We start from the raw sequence: 17,241 nt of genomic DNA on the forward strand, positions 1-17,241 counted from the left end.
TACATCCTTCTTCATTACTGGCATTAAATGTGTCATGGTAATTCTGTTAATGCACATTCTTAATGATCTGATTATCTTTTACCTTCATCTGATTCACAAAGTACAACAGACAAAGCTGTCAACGTTTAGCAATTATTTCTTCAAGATTAAGCCCTGTCTTTTCAGGGCACAGCATTACTTGGAATTACACCAGCTGTTGGTCCAAAATGTCAGTTAAGTTTTGTTTTGAGACAGGCTTACTCCCAAAATTTTTTTTAAATTGTTAATGTAAATGTACAAACATATGCTTTGCCAGTCAGACAGAATCTCACCAAATGGGAGAGGGCTTTTTTAATCTCCTGGTTTCAAGCTGGTTAATGACAGTGGTAGATATGTTAAATTGTACCTGGTAGAATCCATTTTGTTGACTGAAGGTTCATGAACCTGAACATTTATAGCATTTCCTTTGTGAAATAATTGATCTGCACCTCTGGTGGTTACTCTTCCATCATCTTTATATACACTAGGTTTTGTGGGATATTTAATGTTTCTACTTAATTTTTCCTTTGAATCAATAATTTTTGGTCGTATGGGACACCAGTTGCCATAGTGAAGATAGTTTTGAGTGTTGTCTGTACTGTGCCTTTTGCTTGACCCACAGTTTATGTTTACGTCTTTAATGACATGCACATTTTTGGATCAAGTAAGCGTTAGTCACAAGCTACTTTTGAAAGAATTCTCTATGCAAGTCCTTCTTTGGATTGTGTAGTTTCTCTCCAGTTCAGCATAACTCTTCTAGTTCCTGTAATCTTGTTATTTATTCAGAAGTCACTTAATTTCTTTCTTTATTTTGTTTATAAGGCAGAAATATTTTATAAAAAGTTGCGTTTGGGGGATCTGTAGAGTTTCCACAATCTCAAGTCTTTCGCACTCCTAAGAGTTTGTACACTACCCAGCAGGCAGCATCTTCTCCTGTAGCCATATATCTAAAGGGGCACCTTTGTCTTTTCATGTTGTTAGCGTGACGGACCTTTCCAGTTTGTCTAATTGGTTGGACAAAGATCTAGAGAGCAACCAGACAAGTCTAGGTTCCACAAGTAACCAGGTTTTTCAAAGTCTGAACATTTTTTCTCCTGCAAATGAGCTGTTTATCCTTGAATGAGTTGAGCTTGCTTCCCGGTTGCCATCTGTGCCGTTACACTATCCTTTGTTGACTTCATGCTTTGGCATACTGCCTCTGTCCCCAGCTATCTTGGCTTTTGCTTTTCTGCACAATAGCTGTAATAAATGTATATGTGTGTGTTCATATTACTCACATCTAATAGTACTCACTTGATGTGTATATTATGTGATTATATGATATGTGATGTGTATATTATATATATAGGTGCTGATAGTAGCTCTGGTAGGATGGGTGAGATTTTCTGTGCAGTCTTTTGTGTGGACCATGCAAACCATGAGCACATGGAAGTTCACCTGTGACTCGCAGGGGTGCTAAAACATCACCCTGGAGGAAGAGAGGGCTTCCCCCAGCAGGAGGAAGGATTGCAGACAGAGCAGGTCACATTTATGCTGGAAGAGTTATGGTGAGATGCCTGGTTCCTTGCAGAAGGGCCGGCCTTTGCCCATCAGTACACTGTGGCAGCCTTTTCCACACTCGAAGGTGCACATTGTGCTCAAGGACTTTTGGTAGGATGTGATGCTTCTTCCACAAATCGGAGTAATTCAATTTTTTGAACTGTACTGTATGGTTTATTCTTTGTAACTGATGTGCATGGAATTGCAAATGCTATTCGTTTTGTCAGACAATCACTATTTTATTACGTTAAGACCTACTTTGCTTCTAATTGTAAAGTGTATGACTTTTTTGTAATAACTAAAGCAGTAGTTTACAGTTTACTGATAAAAAGGGAAAGCATCTGACGCATTTTAATAGTCAGGGCAATGAAACACTTATTAAGCTATCGAAGATGAGTCAAAATCATCCCTGTTGTCACATTCTGAGAAGAGAAATGAGCTTGCAGTAACGGTCTGTTTTCTTTCTGGTATTACATAGTTCTTCTTAGTCAGCTTGCTGAAGACATTAAAATCAGCCAATGGCAATATTTAAATTAAAAGAAGCCTCAAGGAATAATAGCTAACATTATTTTTCTTAATGTACCTGTCTTTATAGGCTGCAAAACCCTCTGAGCTGTCTGTTTCGGGATTGTAGAAATAACTCTGTGTGTGAGAAGGGTTTGCTCTGTACAAGTGGGCTATTCCACCAGGGAAATAATTGCCCAGGAGCTGGGGGGTGGCGGCAAGCCAGTCGGAGGCAACATGGTCCTGCAGCAGTCAGACCAGGAAAGCAGAGCAGATCAGGAAGAGCCAAGTGTCTATCAAGGAGACAGATCCAGGGTCAAGCCAGGAAAGCTGGCACAGCAGGTCAGGTATAGGATCAGCAATGTATCTGTTTGTGCTCAGTGATGCCTGTAACGTAGCTCAAAGGCCTGAGGTGAGCAGCAGCTCCTTGGCAGAGGTGAGGTACCTTGCAGCCTCCTCCACAGCCTGGTGCAAGCCTTGAGGCTTCCTCCACAGCCTGGTGCAAGCCCTAGTGGCTGCAGCGTGCCAGGGCTGGTGGCCACCAGAACAGGCAGCCAGGCTCCTAGCCGTGGGGGGGCTTCAAGTTGCAGAGGCTCTTGGTGCAGGCAGGGTTTTGAGCTGACATCTGTAATTGTGTAGCACAGAGCATGAAGCCTAGCGTTGGTGGATATATCATCAGGTGAGCAAGTTAGCCTTTAACCTTGAAAAATATGAATAGATTATTTAGAGCTACACTCTGTAGTGTTAATTTAAATACAACCAAATTCTTGCCCTCTCTGCTCCTTTCTCTGTGTGAAAAGTAGGTGCTTCTATCACGCTTTGCCTTTGCATTTTCTTTTGACATGCTTTTCTGTTTGGCGTGCTTTCTGACCAATGCTGGAAAATGTAGTTCCACTCTTATTAGGTGTATCAGCAAACTATAAGACAGAGGAAGTTATTACAGACTTTTAAGGAGAAAAGAAATATCTTCTGTCTATTCTTTCACTGTCAGCATCCATCTCCATTGTATCTATTTTTAAATCAATCACCCCGGTCCTCAGTTCCCCAGTTCTAAATATTTTATTTTGAGGATGTAATTTACTAACTCAAGAGCTCTTTCAAAAGCTTTCTAACTTGATTACTGTCATTTGGAACATCTGCCTGACAAACTTCTGCATTAGCAGCTACTGAATGAAATGTGGGTTTTGTTCCTCAAGAGATTCATAGGTTTAATTCCAGGAATCCTTAATCCATAAGTGATTTTGCATGAAGTAAAGAATTATCCCTTGCCTCCTGTTTCCTTAAAATTAGCAACTTTTTTTTTTTTTTTAATGGAATAACAGAACATAGAAGAAAGAAGAATTCCAGAGCACAGACATTTTTAGCTGGAATCTATTGTCGGTATCTTTGAGAGACCAGAATGAATAGCCTCATCATCACTCCAGGTCTGGCGACACCTGCACAATTAATAGATTATATTCATTACAGGAAAGCTGAGTGGCAATTGACCTATTTTGCAAACAAATACATAAATGTGTCTGAGACATTTAGTAGTTACAAAACTGTTTCTTGAGTCAGAATTTAGTGCTGTACCATCCAAAGGAAAGCAAAAGATGGAAAAAAGGGTGTTTTCTCTTTTCCAAGTTATTTGTCTTTTTTGGGATATATACCACTAAGAGTAGGGTTTGCGTGACTATTTGTTGCTGGGCTGTAAAATGAATAGTCGTTGAAAGCTGGGGCTAAAAAATCAGTAATTTGAACATGGTTTTATTAATAAAGAATGATGCGATGGAAAATTATTCCCTGCATGTTTTCAGCGGGTTCAACTGAACGGCATTGGCAGTATTACTAAGAATTTCAATAGCTGAAATCCTTTCCATTTTTCCTAATAAATTTTGGGGGTTACTTCAAAGGGGAATGACCACGTGCATTATTTGGGGTTCAGAAAAGAAAAGGGAAAGCAGAACTCCAGTGCCAACCGCAGGACTATGGTTTTGAGCCGTCCGTGTTGCTAGATGCAATGTCCTATCATCTGTAAGAATTTACAGTGAGAGAAGCTCCACGATGACCAGCAGCTGCCAGATAACGTGAATAAGCAGTTGTAATACAAATTCTAATTCAGAAAAACTTGTAGTAAGATTAAAAAAGCCTGCAGTTATGGAAACTGGACATACATTTTTCAAGTAACTGTTTCTGGGTGACTCCAGTCTTAATGTCACAGCAAATATGTAATTCTCTTGCAGCTCAAGAAAGATATATGTAGAACTATTTTTTCAACAGAATGACATCAAAATGAGTCATACGTTTGTGTTTCAATATTTTATTAAATGCGGCAGGCCCCATGCTATCTGGTATATTGCTTCAGTTGATTTCACTGTTTCAAGGTCCTGCTGGCTCCTGTACAGAGAATACCTAACAACTTTTTATATGAAACAGAGACAGGATGGTGGTGAAACAAGGCAGGATACTGTGATTTATGGGATGCGAAGAGAATGATTTCCATTTAAATCCTGCAGATCCCTGAATATACAGATTCTGAACGTAATTGTGGGAATTGCCAACAGGACATGTACAGTGCAGCTAACACGAGGGTAATTGTTATCTAGTGCCTGGCTGTGTAAATGAAGACTCACCTGAAAAAGCTACTGGTAATTCACTGGCAGTCCTCATTTAGTCCTGGAAACTGTTTTTCTCTAGAAAGAGTTTTTAGAAGCTCCTTTTCTGACGCTAGTCTTTGTCTACCAAAGCAAGGCAGAGATTATCTTAACTAGGTCACGTGTTGTCTAAGAAGAACAATAATTCTGCTGAACACAACATAGAGAGGGTCACGAAAAATACAGACCATAAGATCAACATTTTAGTGAGGGCTTCTCTTCGTCTAATGTTGTCATCCAGCTGAACAAAATGAGTCATCTCAAAAGTATTTGACAATATTTTGCTTTCTTGTATGCCACATTTCTCTAAATAAATTTAGTTTTAATATAGCACAAGAGGAAGCCAAAAGGTCTTTAAAAATAGTCTGTACATCTGGAGAAAACTTACTACCTCCAGCTAGCTCAGAATATACCTGACAAATGGCACAGGGACTCCTCATTGTAGCGGACATGCCATTATAAAAACGGACTAAGACAATGGTGAGTCATACTTAATGTTATTTTGAATGATGAATTTCCCAACAAAACCAGTTTGTTAATGGCAGATTACAGGTATTTGGGTAGATGTAAGCCTCTCTTCACAAAAATTGGATTTTTGTGGCCAGCAAAATAGAAATGGAGTCATATTGCTTATACTTCAAAAGAGGTTTTCCTCCTCTTGTGACACAATATGGCTTTGTTCCTGCAGTGATATATGACTGATTATAGTGCTTTCACATGCCATCAATAAATAATTTCCTCTCCTATCTTTAATTTATAATTCTAATGAAATGCTTGGTTAGAAACTGAGCTGAATACATATAGCTATCTTTTTGCTGACAATCTGTAGAATTAGAAGCATTTGCAAAAGAATTGTTTTTGTGTAATTCCAGGAGAGAGCTCAAATATCTCTGTGCTCCCAGCAAACGAGAATTAGATTCCTATGTGCTGGCAGGATATGGATTTAAGACATAATCCTCTTCTCACTGTTCCCCAGTAGTTGATTTAGGCAGTTCTTGCTCTTTGAGCTGACTTTTGTGGATCCTATTCTCAGGGATATAACCCCCCCCCCTTAGATTTTTTAAGGCGCTGTCATCCAATGGGATGGACGGATTTCACTAAGCATCTGAGCTCTTCAGCTAGGCACTGAAACAATCCCTGTAGCAACCCCATTTCCTTCAGCTATTCAGCTTCAAAAATGAGCATCATTTGCTTCTAAGTGTGATGGCTTCAAATGAAGTAGGAACTCAGATCTCTCTTGGTTTTTTTTATATATGTATATATTTATGTATATATAAAAAGATACGTATTTGAAGATATGCTTAAAACAATAAAAAAGATGGTAAAGCTGGAAGATTATAGGTGGAACAGCCCCAAGTAGTAGGACTTCAAAATGCACTGCACCCTTGCAATTTGATGCAAACTTTTCCAAAATGATAGTCTCTTAGTCTCTTTGTATCCAAGATTTTGATTTGGATTATTATGGAAATAAGGATCCACTTACAAATCCAGGGTACAGACCAATTTTTCATATCTAATGTTTTCATTCTTGTTTTTTTTGAAGAATTTTCACAGGCTAAGGACTTCATCCCACTTTCTTATGAAACCTTACACAGCCAGGAGTAAGTGCTAGTCTCTACCAGAAAATGGTAAGGGGTTTGAAACCACCTTTTTCCTCCCTGTATCTCACTCTATCCGATTGGCTTAATCACCTCCAGTTCCCCAACTTGCAGTGGCTGATTTGGGATATACCGTGTTGACTGCCAATTTGCAGCTTCCTTAACAACTTTATTTTAAAAAATGTAGGAAAGGTATCATATGTTTGCACCATGACATGCACCTAATGGAGATATTTAAGTGGTGTCTTTTTCAGCTACACACACGCTGTTCATTTAATTAGAACTACAATAGAATTATACTCTAGAAGTATTGAATTTCATTGTAATGTTAGTGAAGTGGAAAGCAATCTACAGTTCCTGCATGCTGTTTTTTGGAGCTGACAGGCCTAAATACCTTTTAATTTTAAAGCTCTACTTTGACATTTGAATTAATGACAGCATTAGCTTTTTCAGCATCCACTAAAGGTGATAGCTGGTAGTTTTCCTTGATAAAAAAATTAAATGTCAGAAGACAATTTTGCTGTTCATGTCAGTTTTGCTGCCTATGAATACTCTTTAACTTCTTGAGAAATCTTACCATTCAGATGTAACTGAAATATAGATCTGAGAGGGCTCTCATGTACTAACGCAAATGTGTATGCGTAGCATCCTGTTCCTACGTACCTTTAGGACAAGAAGCTGGTAGAATGAGCTAATGCTCAGGCATTCCTCTCTGGAGAGCTACGTTCAAATTCATGCTTTTACAATTCCAGTAAAAATGAATCCTTATACATGGAGAGTACAGTTTGGCACAAATTAATCCCTCTCCGCGGTTTGCTCATGAGCTAGGTATAACTGGTGTAGCACAGGTGTTTCTACCTGAGCTGGAAAAGCTGTGTAGAAAAGCATGTCCAGTGCAAAAAAAAACCCCTAAAACAAAACCAAAATGCAGTAGTATAGATCAAGTCTTTTACTAGTAAAGTGCAGTCCACTCAGTGGAGAAACTGTTAGCATATGATGGAAGGCAGGTGTGTTAATACATTGTTAGAAAAGTACTGCAAGGTCCCTAGTAGAAATGTCTTCAGAAAAGAACCCAAACATTTTGGAAATATCTGGGTAGCTAGGCAAGTGTTTAATGATCCCATAGCTACCTAAATTTTATTTAGTTATGTTGGCATTCAATAATATTTTTTTAAATTAGTGTGGTTATGTCCTGCATTTGGAGAAAAATTTGTCATTCACCAGATTTTCAAAGGCAGGTACTTGGTAGTCTGTGTGCTTAATTTCTGTGCTTTTACGAACCTAACTAGTCCAATTTATTTTAAAAAAACCCCGAGTACATTTTCACATATCTGGTATAAGAATGTGTCCAGATTACTAAGGTCAGTACTCATTATTGGGTCCAGCAGAATTCCCTTGTGACATGACCGGTTTCAGCATTAGTGTGCTCTGGTCCTAACTTACTATTACCAGTTTTTAAAAAAATTAAGGATGCAAGTATATTTTGTTATTAGCAAGGAGAAAAGAAAGAATGAGAAAGGAAGGATAAAAAGAAAATTGAATGGAAATTGTGCTAATCACTACATGTTTTTCTTGAATCATGAGTAACAGTCTAGTTGGCATTACTCACAAAGTCATCATTTAGTTTCTCTGCCATCCATCATTCTGTACAGGAACCTTTTGCTCTTTACATAAGTATTTGTTTAGGTTGAGTAACTTTAATCAGAAAATATTATCTTAATGCCCATGAACACTTTCATCTTTAAAGCTGTAAAGATCTGCACCTGTATATAACTGCCTGATTAATTATTGTTAACATAAGTAGTGTCAGCATTTGCCAATTACACATACCGTCCATGTAAACTAGATTAAATGAGCTTGTCTGATTTGGGAACCAGTGAGTCTATTTTGGCCACGTATAGTTAGCAAAGATGCACGAATACCTGGAAAAACAAGATGAGTAATAAATTTTACCAGACAAATAAATGTATACCAGAATAAGCCTTCTGGTTTTGGACCAAATCTGCTCTTTCAGATGGTATTTTAAAAACAAAAGTATGTCCTTCTTATACAGTGAGCACTGTAAAAGACAGCTCTGTTTATCTGTACTCAGCAGGTTGCTCTGAATGAGCAGGACTCTTTTCATATTAGAATTCCCATCAAGGCATTCAATCCGTTCTTGCAAAATATGCTTCAAATAATTGATTGAGTACTCTGTGCTCAACTTGTTGTAACATGGGGTTTTTTGGTTTTGTTTTTGGGGCTTTTTGTTTGTTTTGGGTATTTTTTGTTTTGTTGTGTTCTGTTTTGTTTTTAAGGTGAACTGAGCCATTTAGTTGACTTCTAAACCCAGAACCACCACAAAGAGCAACTTACCAGACTTGGCCAGTCCTACACAGATAACACTGTCCATACATACTTCCAAGAACTATTATTTTTGTCAGCATCGCAGGATCAGTAACTTGAAGAAAAGTTGACAATGACAACAAGTGTGTTTTTTGCCAGTCCAAGGGCTCTTTTTATAGGAATTATTCCTGTGTATGGTGCAGCTGACATAATGCAAACCGCACCCCTCCCCGCTCCCAGACTTGTAATGCAGGACTGTGCAATAACGGGAGCTGTGCAAACCTCATGGTGCCAGCAACAGGTCCAGAAGGAAATAGGTCAAAATATGGCAGCGATGAAGACTGCTTTGTTACAGTGCAAAAGCAATTCCTGACCGTTCAATTTGAACTGTGCCTGATGCAGTCCTTGTAGAAACTGAATGAAGACTATTTCGGTAAAAGATTCTCAGACGGTGGAGAACTTGTGGATTTGTTAGTGATACAGACGTTTCATTTCACTCTGATAATAACCTGTTTTATTTAAAACTACCGTTGCCATCTACATCATATAATCTAGTTGTCCAATTAAGGGTGTAGTGTGTAAGGTATTATGTCCTGAATACCAGAACACAATCGGATGATCTTCTGATGTTACCCTTATGATGAAATTAATTATCAGACTATGCTGTCCGTTACTGACAGTACTGCTAATAATATACATCACATTAAATTTGTTCCTAAAATCACTACTATTCATGTACAACTTTCTTTGGCTGTCTACTGAATCTTTGAATCTAATTTTACTAAAATAAATAGCATTTTTTGAGATAGAAAATTTTACACAGAAGGACCTTATTTACTTGAAAGTAGTTTTGAATTAATGAATAAGGTATGTGTCATAATTTCTGTTGTGTGTGAGAATGCAATGCACGGCTGCATTGTTAGCTGGGGACAGGCTACTGAAAATGGATCATCACTTTTTTTTTTGTCTTTTTTGTCTTTCCTCCCTTAGCCACCCAGTATCTTTTAATTTAAAAAATGCAAACAGGATTGCTCCTTCCTTTACCTCCTTTTTCCTCCACAAAAAAAAATAATATGCCAAACCAAGAGTAGAAGACATTTTCTGTATGTTGTCTGCAGGAAATTTGTAGGTCAATTGAAATACATTCTTTATGGTGGCTGTTACAGGTGTGGGAATGCTGGTGGAAGTGTGAGGGATGGTTTAGATGCTTTATCACTTGAAAAGCTGTATCTGCCTGACTTGATTGAGGACAATAAAATTCAGGCCATGATCTGCTTAGGAACTTTGCATTTTTTTACAGTTTCCTGGGGAACCTGAGAATGATTTATGAAAAATAACCCAGGCTATAACTGTATTAACTGTACCAGATTCACTAGGACAAGACAGTGGATATGTGTTTACCCTTGGAGAATTTTACCTTCCCTAAATGAGAATTCCAATCTCATTTTTTTTAAAATAAATGTTTCTTTCATCATCAACCATCCCCAGTTGCAGAGGAAAACTTCACAGCACTAAATCTCAAAAATAATTGCTTTTATTTATTTTAATCTCCCTGTCTCTTCATTTTTTAATATGTGAGGTTAGCAGTGCAGCTCTCCATCCACACCTCAGCCACCTTCAGCTGCTTCTTTACCCCTAACGACATGAAATGAAACTTCACGGTCAAATACTGGGGCATAATTTTGCAGCGACACTCAAGCCATCAGTCCTCAGCCACTCCACGTGTTGATTGGGGTATGAGGGTAGGAAACAAAGAGGTTGGTCCAAATATTTTCTCATTCTGAAAGGAAGGCCCTTTCTGGTGTTTGATGTGAACATCATTACCATTCAGCCTAACTTCAGTGCCTGTTCAACAATTTACATATCCATGGGAAATGTGACGTTTTGCTGCAACATGCTCCAGTGCATCTGCTGGCACCTAACCTACTGGCTAAGAGAAAGGAAACTACTGGATTGACAATTATACACTGTTTTCCCTTTAGGAAATACAGAGCCCATGGGTCCGTAGATTTTCCCTTTATTATTTCCTTGATGTCATAAGCATCCTGTCTCTTGAGACAGTGCATGGGACTAAGGAATTCTGTATTTCTCTAGTGGTCACAGCTGGGAAACAAACACCTGTAGGCTGCTCAAGCCAGCCAAGTTAAAAGATTCCTGCTGCTGCTGAAATGCACCGCAGAGCTCAGAAGCACCGACTGGCTGCCCTAGTAGTGGACCGACTGTGAAAGTTAGCACACGTGCAGTTTTCTTCCTCTAATGCACTCTCCTCCCTAACCACTCCACACAGGATCCATCTTCTTCATCTTAGGTACTTTACAAAATAAGCCACTGAATGGTGACACTCATGAACATGTTTTTGTTTCCTTTTTTTTTTTTTTTTTTTTAAATATGGAAAGGTATTTGCTTGTTTCCTTATTTGTTTTTCATTTTTTCCCCCTCTCATTTCTGCTGCATCTAAGTGGTAGAACCTTTTCACTAGTCATAAATAGTATCAAATACTGTAAAGCAAAATAAATTCAAAAAAGTTGTAAATCTGATATGCAAGCAAGCTAAGCATTTGATTTCATTATATTAATTTATATTCTATTATAAGATTAAACATGCCACTGTGGAGCTCAGGGTACTTTTTTTTTAAATGATTTTTAAAATAAATTATTTGCCATAGGGACTGCATAATTTTTACTGTTGTAATAAAAGAAAAGGGATCCTGAAGTATATTCAGCACACACTTATGGTAAGATTGGCATAAATTTGCTCAAAATTATAAACTAACTTGCAAAGTTGGGTTTAACTTTATGGTAAATACTTGATTCTTAAATTTGCAGTTATTGACTAGGAAAGCGCAACCATCTGCAGAACAGAGCAATGGTACTTCCCTCTGTCTGAATAAGCAGCAAACCTCCCCCAGCTTTCTGTCATAGACAACCATTTTGGGAACTACATAAAGAAACAGGTATGAAAAGTGGGACTGCTCAGGAACTGCTAGACCATCGTGATCCCTTCCATCCTTACCCAGCAGTCCTCTCCTTTCACCTTTATGTACTTAACAATTACATTAACATCTACGCCAACATAAAGCATGATGTTGGCGTAAGTACTGTTTGGTCTTGCTGCTTTGTAAATCACAAAATTGCAAACTCGCTTATTCAGAAATATAACCAAGCTATGAATCTTCGTCTGTTTTTTACTGCATCCTTGGTTTGGGTTTTTAGAGGAAAATTATGAAAATGATAATCAGAGGATCAAAAGCTGACACAAGTTCTAATGTCATTAGATGAACAAAGTAGAAAGGAACAAGAAAAGATATTTTTTTTAAGTATGTTACATCCTACTCTTTCATAAGAGCCTGGTTTAAGACCACAGTTATGATAGAAGAGAGACTTCTGATGCCCAGTGTTGAAGAGAGTCACCCTTTCAGTTATTCTATGATACTGCTTCCAGCTGATCAAAGCTGGCATCACAATCCATTAAAGGAGGACACTGTGCAAGTAGTGCTTCCAAACAGGCTACAAAACAGGCTTTACCCAATCAGACTTAAACTGAGACAGTACAGAATTTGGTTTAGATAATCATATACTTTATTTAAAAACTTTTTAAAAGCAATGCATTAGAACATACGATGTAGAATTTTAAAATTTCTGCTCTATTTTATACTCATAAAATAATAATCTCTGGCAGTCATTAGTACGAGTAAGGAAGCTATTTGTTAGTCAATATGCATGACAAAGTGCTGTAATAAATCTATTTATGCTATATAAGTGATTTTCCCCATTAAGTGTGCACATTTTCTCTGCCTATTGTTGTTTTGATGCTAAACATTTCACAAAAGTTTGCTCTGTCTTCAGAATTTGACACTCCAAACAGCCAGTTTAACAAATGAAGGAGCACAGATTATGGCAAAAAAATCTCAGCAGTGATGTTAGTATAAACCTCTTAGTTTTGTGTTTGGAGGGCTTCTGCTTCACACTTTTTCATCTTATGTTCCATCAGAAAAGTCATCTGCAGATTTTTTTCTTCCAACCACTATCAAATCTTCATTTCTTAAAATATATTCAGATGTATATATGAAATGTAAACTACTTTTAAAAAAGATGTTCCTGGCATATTTTCACTCTCTAGAAACAACAACTTGTGTCACGGTACCTTTATATGTCGAGTCTCTTTTTACTTTGTTTTATAACACATATCATTTATGTTCACTTATTACTATGAGAAACTACCAGACTCAGCATTTATATTCCAAAATTAAGATAAAACAGATTTCAGTCACATTTTTCAGAACACATTTTCAGTCACGTAGGTAATTTACTTAGAAATTGGTCTCAAGAGGTAAAAAATTATTAGTGAATAATGATCAAGTGAGGAAAGATACAACATACATCTGAACGTAAGTATCAAGTACATAAAATATTATTCTGGATAACTACGTATAAATACAATAATCAATGCTACTGTTTTCTCTTACAGCAGCTTGTAGAGACTGTCCCTTAATAGCCTATTATTAGGTTAATTAAAGTTTCATTTTCCCAGATAAGATCATCTCATGTACTTCTTTGGTTAACAAGACATATGCTTTCTTAGAATTATCTAAAAAATAAAGAGGATCAGCAATTGTAGATGGATTAAAACCTTCATCCACCAGTTGAAATTTTTGTTGTTTGAATGTTCCAGTCATTTCCATTTTTTCCTATAGAAAAGAGAAAGATTTATTATTCAAGAGAAGAGTGCTCACTTCCACGTTCGTTTTTGAAAATCTTACTTGATACAAGGTTAATACGTTTATTCTCATTACGCTGGAAAACTAGAACTTTTGTGCTGCTATGGCCCCACACCCGGAGACACGGTGGAAAAAAATTATGGCCCATTGCTTTCTGTATCGCTGTGCAGTGTCTCATTTGGTGCAGCCCCAGCCTGCCTGAGACAATCTAGCTTTTTCATTTGTGCACATCATAAACCTACACATTGTAAGGAATGTGAGAGTAAAAACTGCATTATCAAGAACTTCTTAATGATAAAACTCAGGAAATTTTCTGTATCTGTGATTATTGCCACGTTAAATAAAGGGTTGAAAGAATCACATACTAGATCAACCATACTCATACTCAGCCAGGTCCAAATAAAGGTGGATCTTTACCACACATTTTATGTTTTCAAGCTTCTTTTCAGTGTCACTGTGTCCCTTGGAAAAAGTAGTGTGAGGAATCTCCAGAGAGACTCCTTTCTCTGTCCTCCCCACCCCTTCTCAGCCCCACTTTATGACCTCTCTCCATTATCTCCTCTCCCGTCTTTACATTTTTATATATGTGCAAACAACCTCCGAAAACAAAAAATTAAGTATTATCTCAGCTATTCTATCTACTCCAGATATACCTCCAGATTGTATCTACCTGCTTTTGTTGGTCTGGAAACATTCTGACATCTTCTAAAGTGTGATTACATGTCACATCAAACTCAATAGGTTTTTCATTTTTTCCCTTGAAGTTCCACTCGCTACCTTCTCTCTTGGTTAATGACAACAGTACCAACAGCAATTCATCTGTAATGTAGGCATTTAAATTCTAATTGAATTCCAGATACTTCATATCCAGCCTACGTCGAAGATTCAGATTCCTGTTGCCCAGTGTAAAGGCTTTTTTGTACCCCTATATAGCAATAGGTTTTCATGATTTCGTAAACTGACTACTGCAACATTGGGAAGTGTAATCTTGCTTGCTTGTATCAGAACGCTGCTGCAAAAGGTATCTTCCTGGATTTATGAGACAGATATATATACTTATATATAAATTTCAATTTCAAGGTCCTACATAGACTTCTCCTTTGCTCCCCTTTATTCTGAATCAGCATTCAATCTCTCATTGGCCCAGGGAACCACCTTCCAGAACTTATCTTCTCTTTTCAAACAATGATTATTTTTTTTTATCATCTCCTCAGATGTAGGAGACTTCTTTCATAAATACCTTCAAAAACATTTTTCTGTTTGCTTGTTTCATGATGTTTTCAAAACACCAGAAATGAAGATGTTCATCAGATTTCACTTACCATGATGATCAGTATTGTATGTTTTAGGTACTCTCCCACTTTTCCTAGCCATATGTAGTCCATTGTATTACATTTACATTTTTAACTCTTTGGGAGAGGGACTATATTTTTTTCCAAAATTGGACAGTTACTACAATAAAGTACCAGTACACAAATAGGGATGACAGATGATTATGGTAGAGACCATAATAACGTACATTTTTAATTGACCTTTTCAATTTACCTAGTACCTTTTAAAATGCTTTAATTTTTGTCATTACACTGCAGCAAATAACATTTCATTTATTGTGCAGTCTCCTGCATCTATTCTCTCATTTCCACTGAAGAAAATGGATTTTAGATTATTTTCTCTAGAAGCCATTGTTCACATTTTACTAATCTGAATCTTTTTGTTTTGCCATGTTCATGCTTCTAATCTCCCTAAATCCTTTTGGATGATGTTTATCCTTACTTGCATAATTCCTCCCATTTAACATAATCTGCAAATTGTATTCACTTTTTGTGAAATTCCTTTCCCAGGACTCCATTAATGAAGACAGCAAATAGGACCAGTTCTAAAACCAATCAAGTGATATATGAACAAGCACTTTTTGTTGTTCATTTAGCCATCTCTGTGTTCAAATGATGTAGATATTTGTATGCCCCGTGCAATAATGCAGCTTACCTGGACTCTTAAAAAAAGAGGACAAGCATAACTTGGTAGATAGGTCACTACTTGCTTATACATTTGCTCCAAGTCTAATGATGTATTTGGCTTTAAAATAAGAGAGACCATTCCTGCTTTTCCTTCATGATCTGGGGGAAAGGAAGCGAGATGAGAATTTTGAAACATGAATAAAGTTGACATTTTAGTGATGAACCTTAAAAAAAGAACTGCAATGCATTAATAAACTGGCAGTCATATATCATCTTCTGAGTTTCAGTAAAGCTGGAAGATTACATTCATATTATATAGGGTATTACATACGTTTGGAGATCATTCAAGTGCTCAATTAAGCAATAAGCTGTAAATGAGTTTGGCAGGTTAGAGTAAATTGAGTCCCATGCTCAATATTAATCAATAAATGTGTATAAACATCAACACCATTCCTCTCACAAATGCGAGAGTGCTGACCCTCTTGCCCAGCTTAGCCACTTATGTCTTCTCCTCAGTTTTAGCCTTTCTCTCTTGCCAGTATCTTCTCTCAAAACTGTGGATCTGAATGTTGTTAACAAAGAGAGAGAGATTAGAAGTTCCTACTGGTTTGTCTGGAAAGAGAGAGCACTTTGAGTCTATGGGAAAGACATATAAAGGCAATGAACTTCAGCAATCAAAAATAACTGCACACTTTAATCATCAGCTAGTAATAACAGCAGAGACATTCTGCCAACCTTATCTTTTTTCTCCTTTCTGTATTTTTTTTTTTTTGCTAATGCTACAAAATCTGTGAGGAACTCGATTTGTTTATGTTTAAGTGCAATTATCAAGGCAGTCACATAAACTGGGTACGAATCTGCAGGTAAATGTTTTATAGGAAAGCAGAAGCTCTGATTTTCAGTCAGCCTTCTTTATTACAATCTTTCTTGTATGGCTTTAAACTAGAGTTAAGTGACACCTTTTATCACATTTTTAACCCTTTTATCATTTTGTGCAGTATTTACGCTGGACAACAACCAAGCATCCAGCCAGCTTCTCTCTCACTCCCTTCTCCCATGGGATGGGAAGGGAATAGAAGGAAAGCAAGAAGACCGATATATCAAGATAATGGTGCGTTAACAGGGAAAGCAAAAGCGGCATGCACAAGCAAAGTACAAACAGGACTTCATTCACTATTTCCCACCATCAGGCAGATGTCCAGCTACTTCCTGCAGGGCAGGGCCTCACTCAGCGCATGCGGTGGTTGCTTGGGAAGAGAAACGCCACAACCACAAACGTCTCACCCTTTTCTTTTCCCCAAGCTTTTATTACTGAGCATGGTATCATATGATATGGAATATCCCTTTGGTCAGTTTGGGCCTGCTGTCCCACCTACATCTGCTCCCACATTCTGGCCCACCCCCAGCATACTCGCTGCAGGGAGAAAGTGCAAGCTTCGCTCAGCAAAAGCCAAGTGTTTGTTAAGTTATCAACACTGTTTTAGCCACCAATATGAAGCATAGCACGCTACGGACACCTATAAAGAAACTTATCTCTATCCCAGCCAGACCTATACACATTTTAGAAAAGATTTAGCATGAATGGGAATCAATACCAGATGGTCTAATGAAAATTAACACCAAAAAATTATTAAAAAGAAATTAATGGGTTCTTAAAAATAATTTATTTATTTTTCTCTTCATTCTCTTTTTTTACCTAGTCCTTGGGCTTGTAATATACCTGTTTACATATGGTTTATGAGGCTAAGTGAAAAGTGAAGTAAAATGGAAGAATGTCTTCGTACACTTTCCTTTAGAGTTACTTTAATTCTTACCTTGTTGACATTTTATTTTGACACATGGATGTGTGGATTTTCCATGGATGTGAATTTAATAGATCTTTAAAATTTAATTTAGATTATGTAGCTATCACAAATTCACGAAAGGTAACTTTTCAAAAATACGCATCA

At 37.3% G+C, this 17,241-nt stretch overlaps 1 protein-coding gene across 1 annotated transcript in view; it reads right to left on the reverse strand.

The window, feature by feature from the left end:
• Positions 1–12,229: 12,229 nt before the first annotated feature.
• SLC27A6 (solute carrier family 27 member 6) overlaps positions 12,230–17,241 on the reverse strand; it is a 41,913-nt gene continuing 36,901 nt past the window's right edge. Inside the window, exons 10-11 of the mRNA XM_063321103.1 lie at positions 15,321–15,451; positions 12,230–13,304 (exon numbers count right to left, since the gene is read on the reverse strand). Coding sequence (XP_063177173.1) covers positions 13,128–13,304; positions 15,321–15,451 — 308 coding nt within the window. The 3' untranslated portion in view covers positions 12,230–13,127. The remainder of the gene's footprint in view (positions 13,305–15,320; positions 15,452–17,241) is intronic.

Source organism: Chroicocephalus ridibundus, chromosome Z, assembly GCF_963924245.1.
Source record: "Chroicocephalus ridibundus chromosome Z, bChrRid1.1, whole genome shotgun sequence".
NCBI lineage: Eukaryota > Metazoa > Chordata > Aves > Charadriiformes > Laridae > Chroicocephalus > Chroicocephalus ridibundus.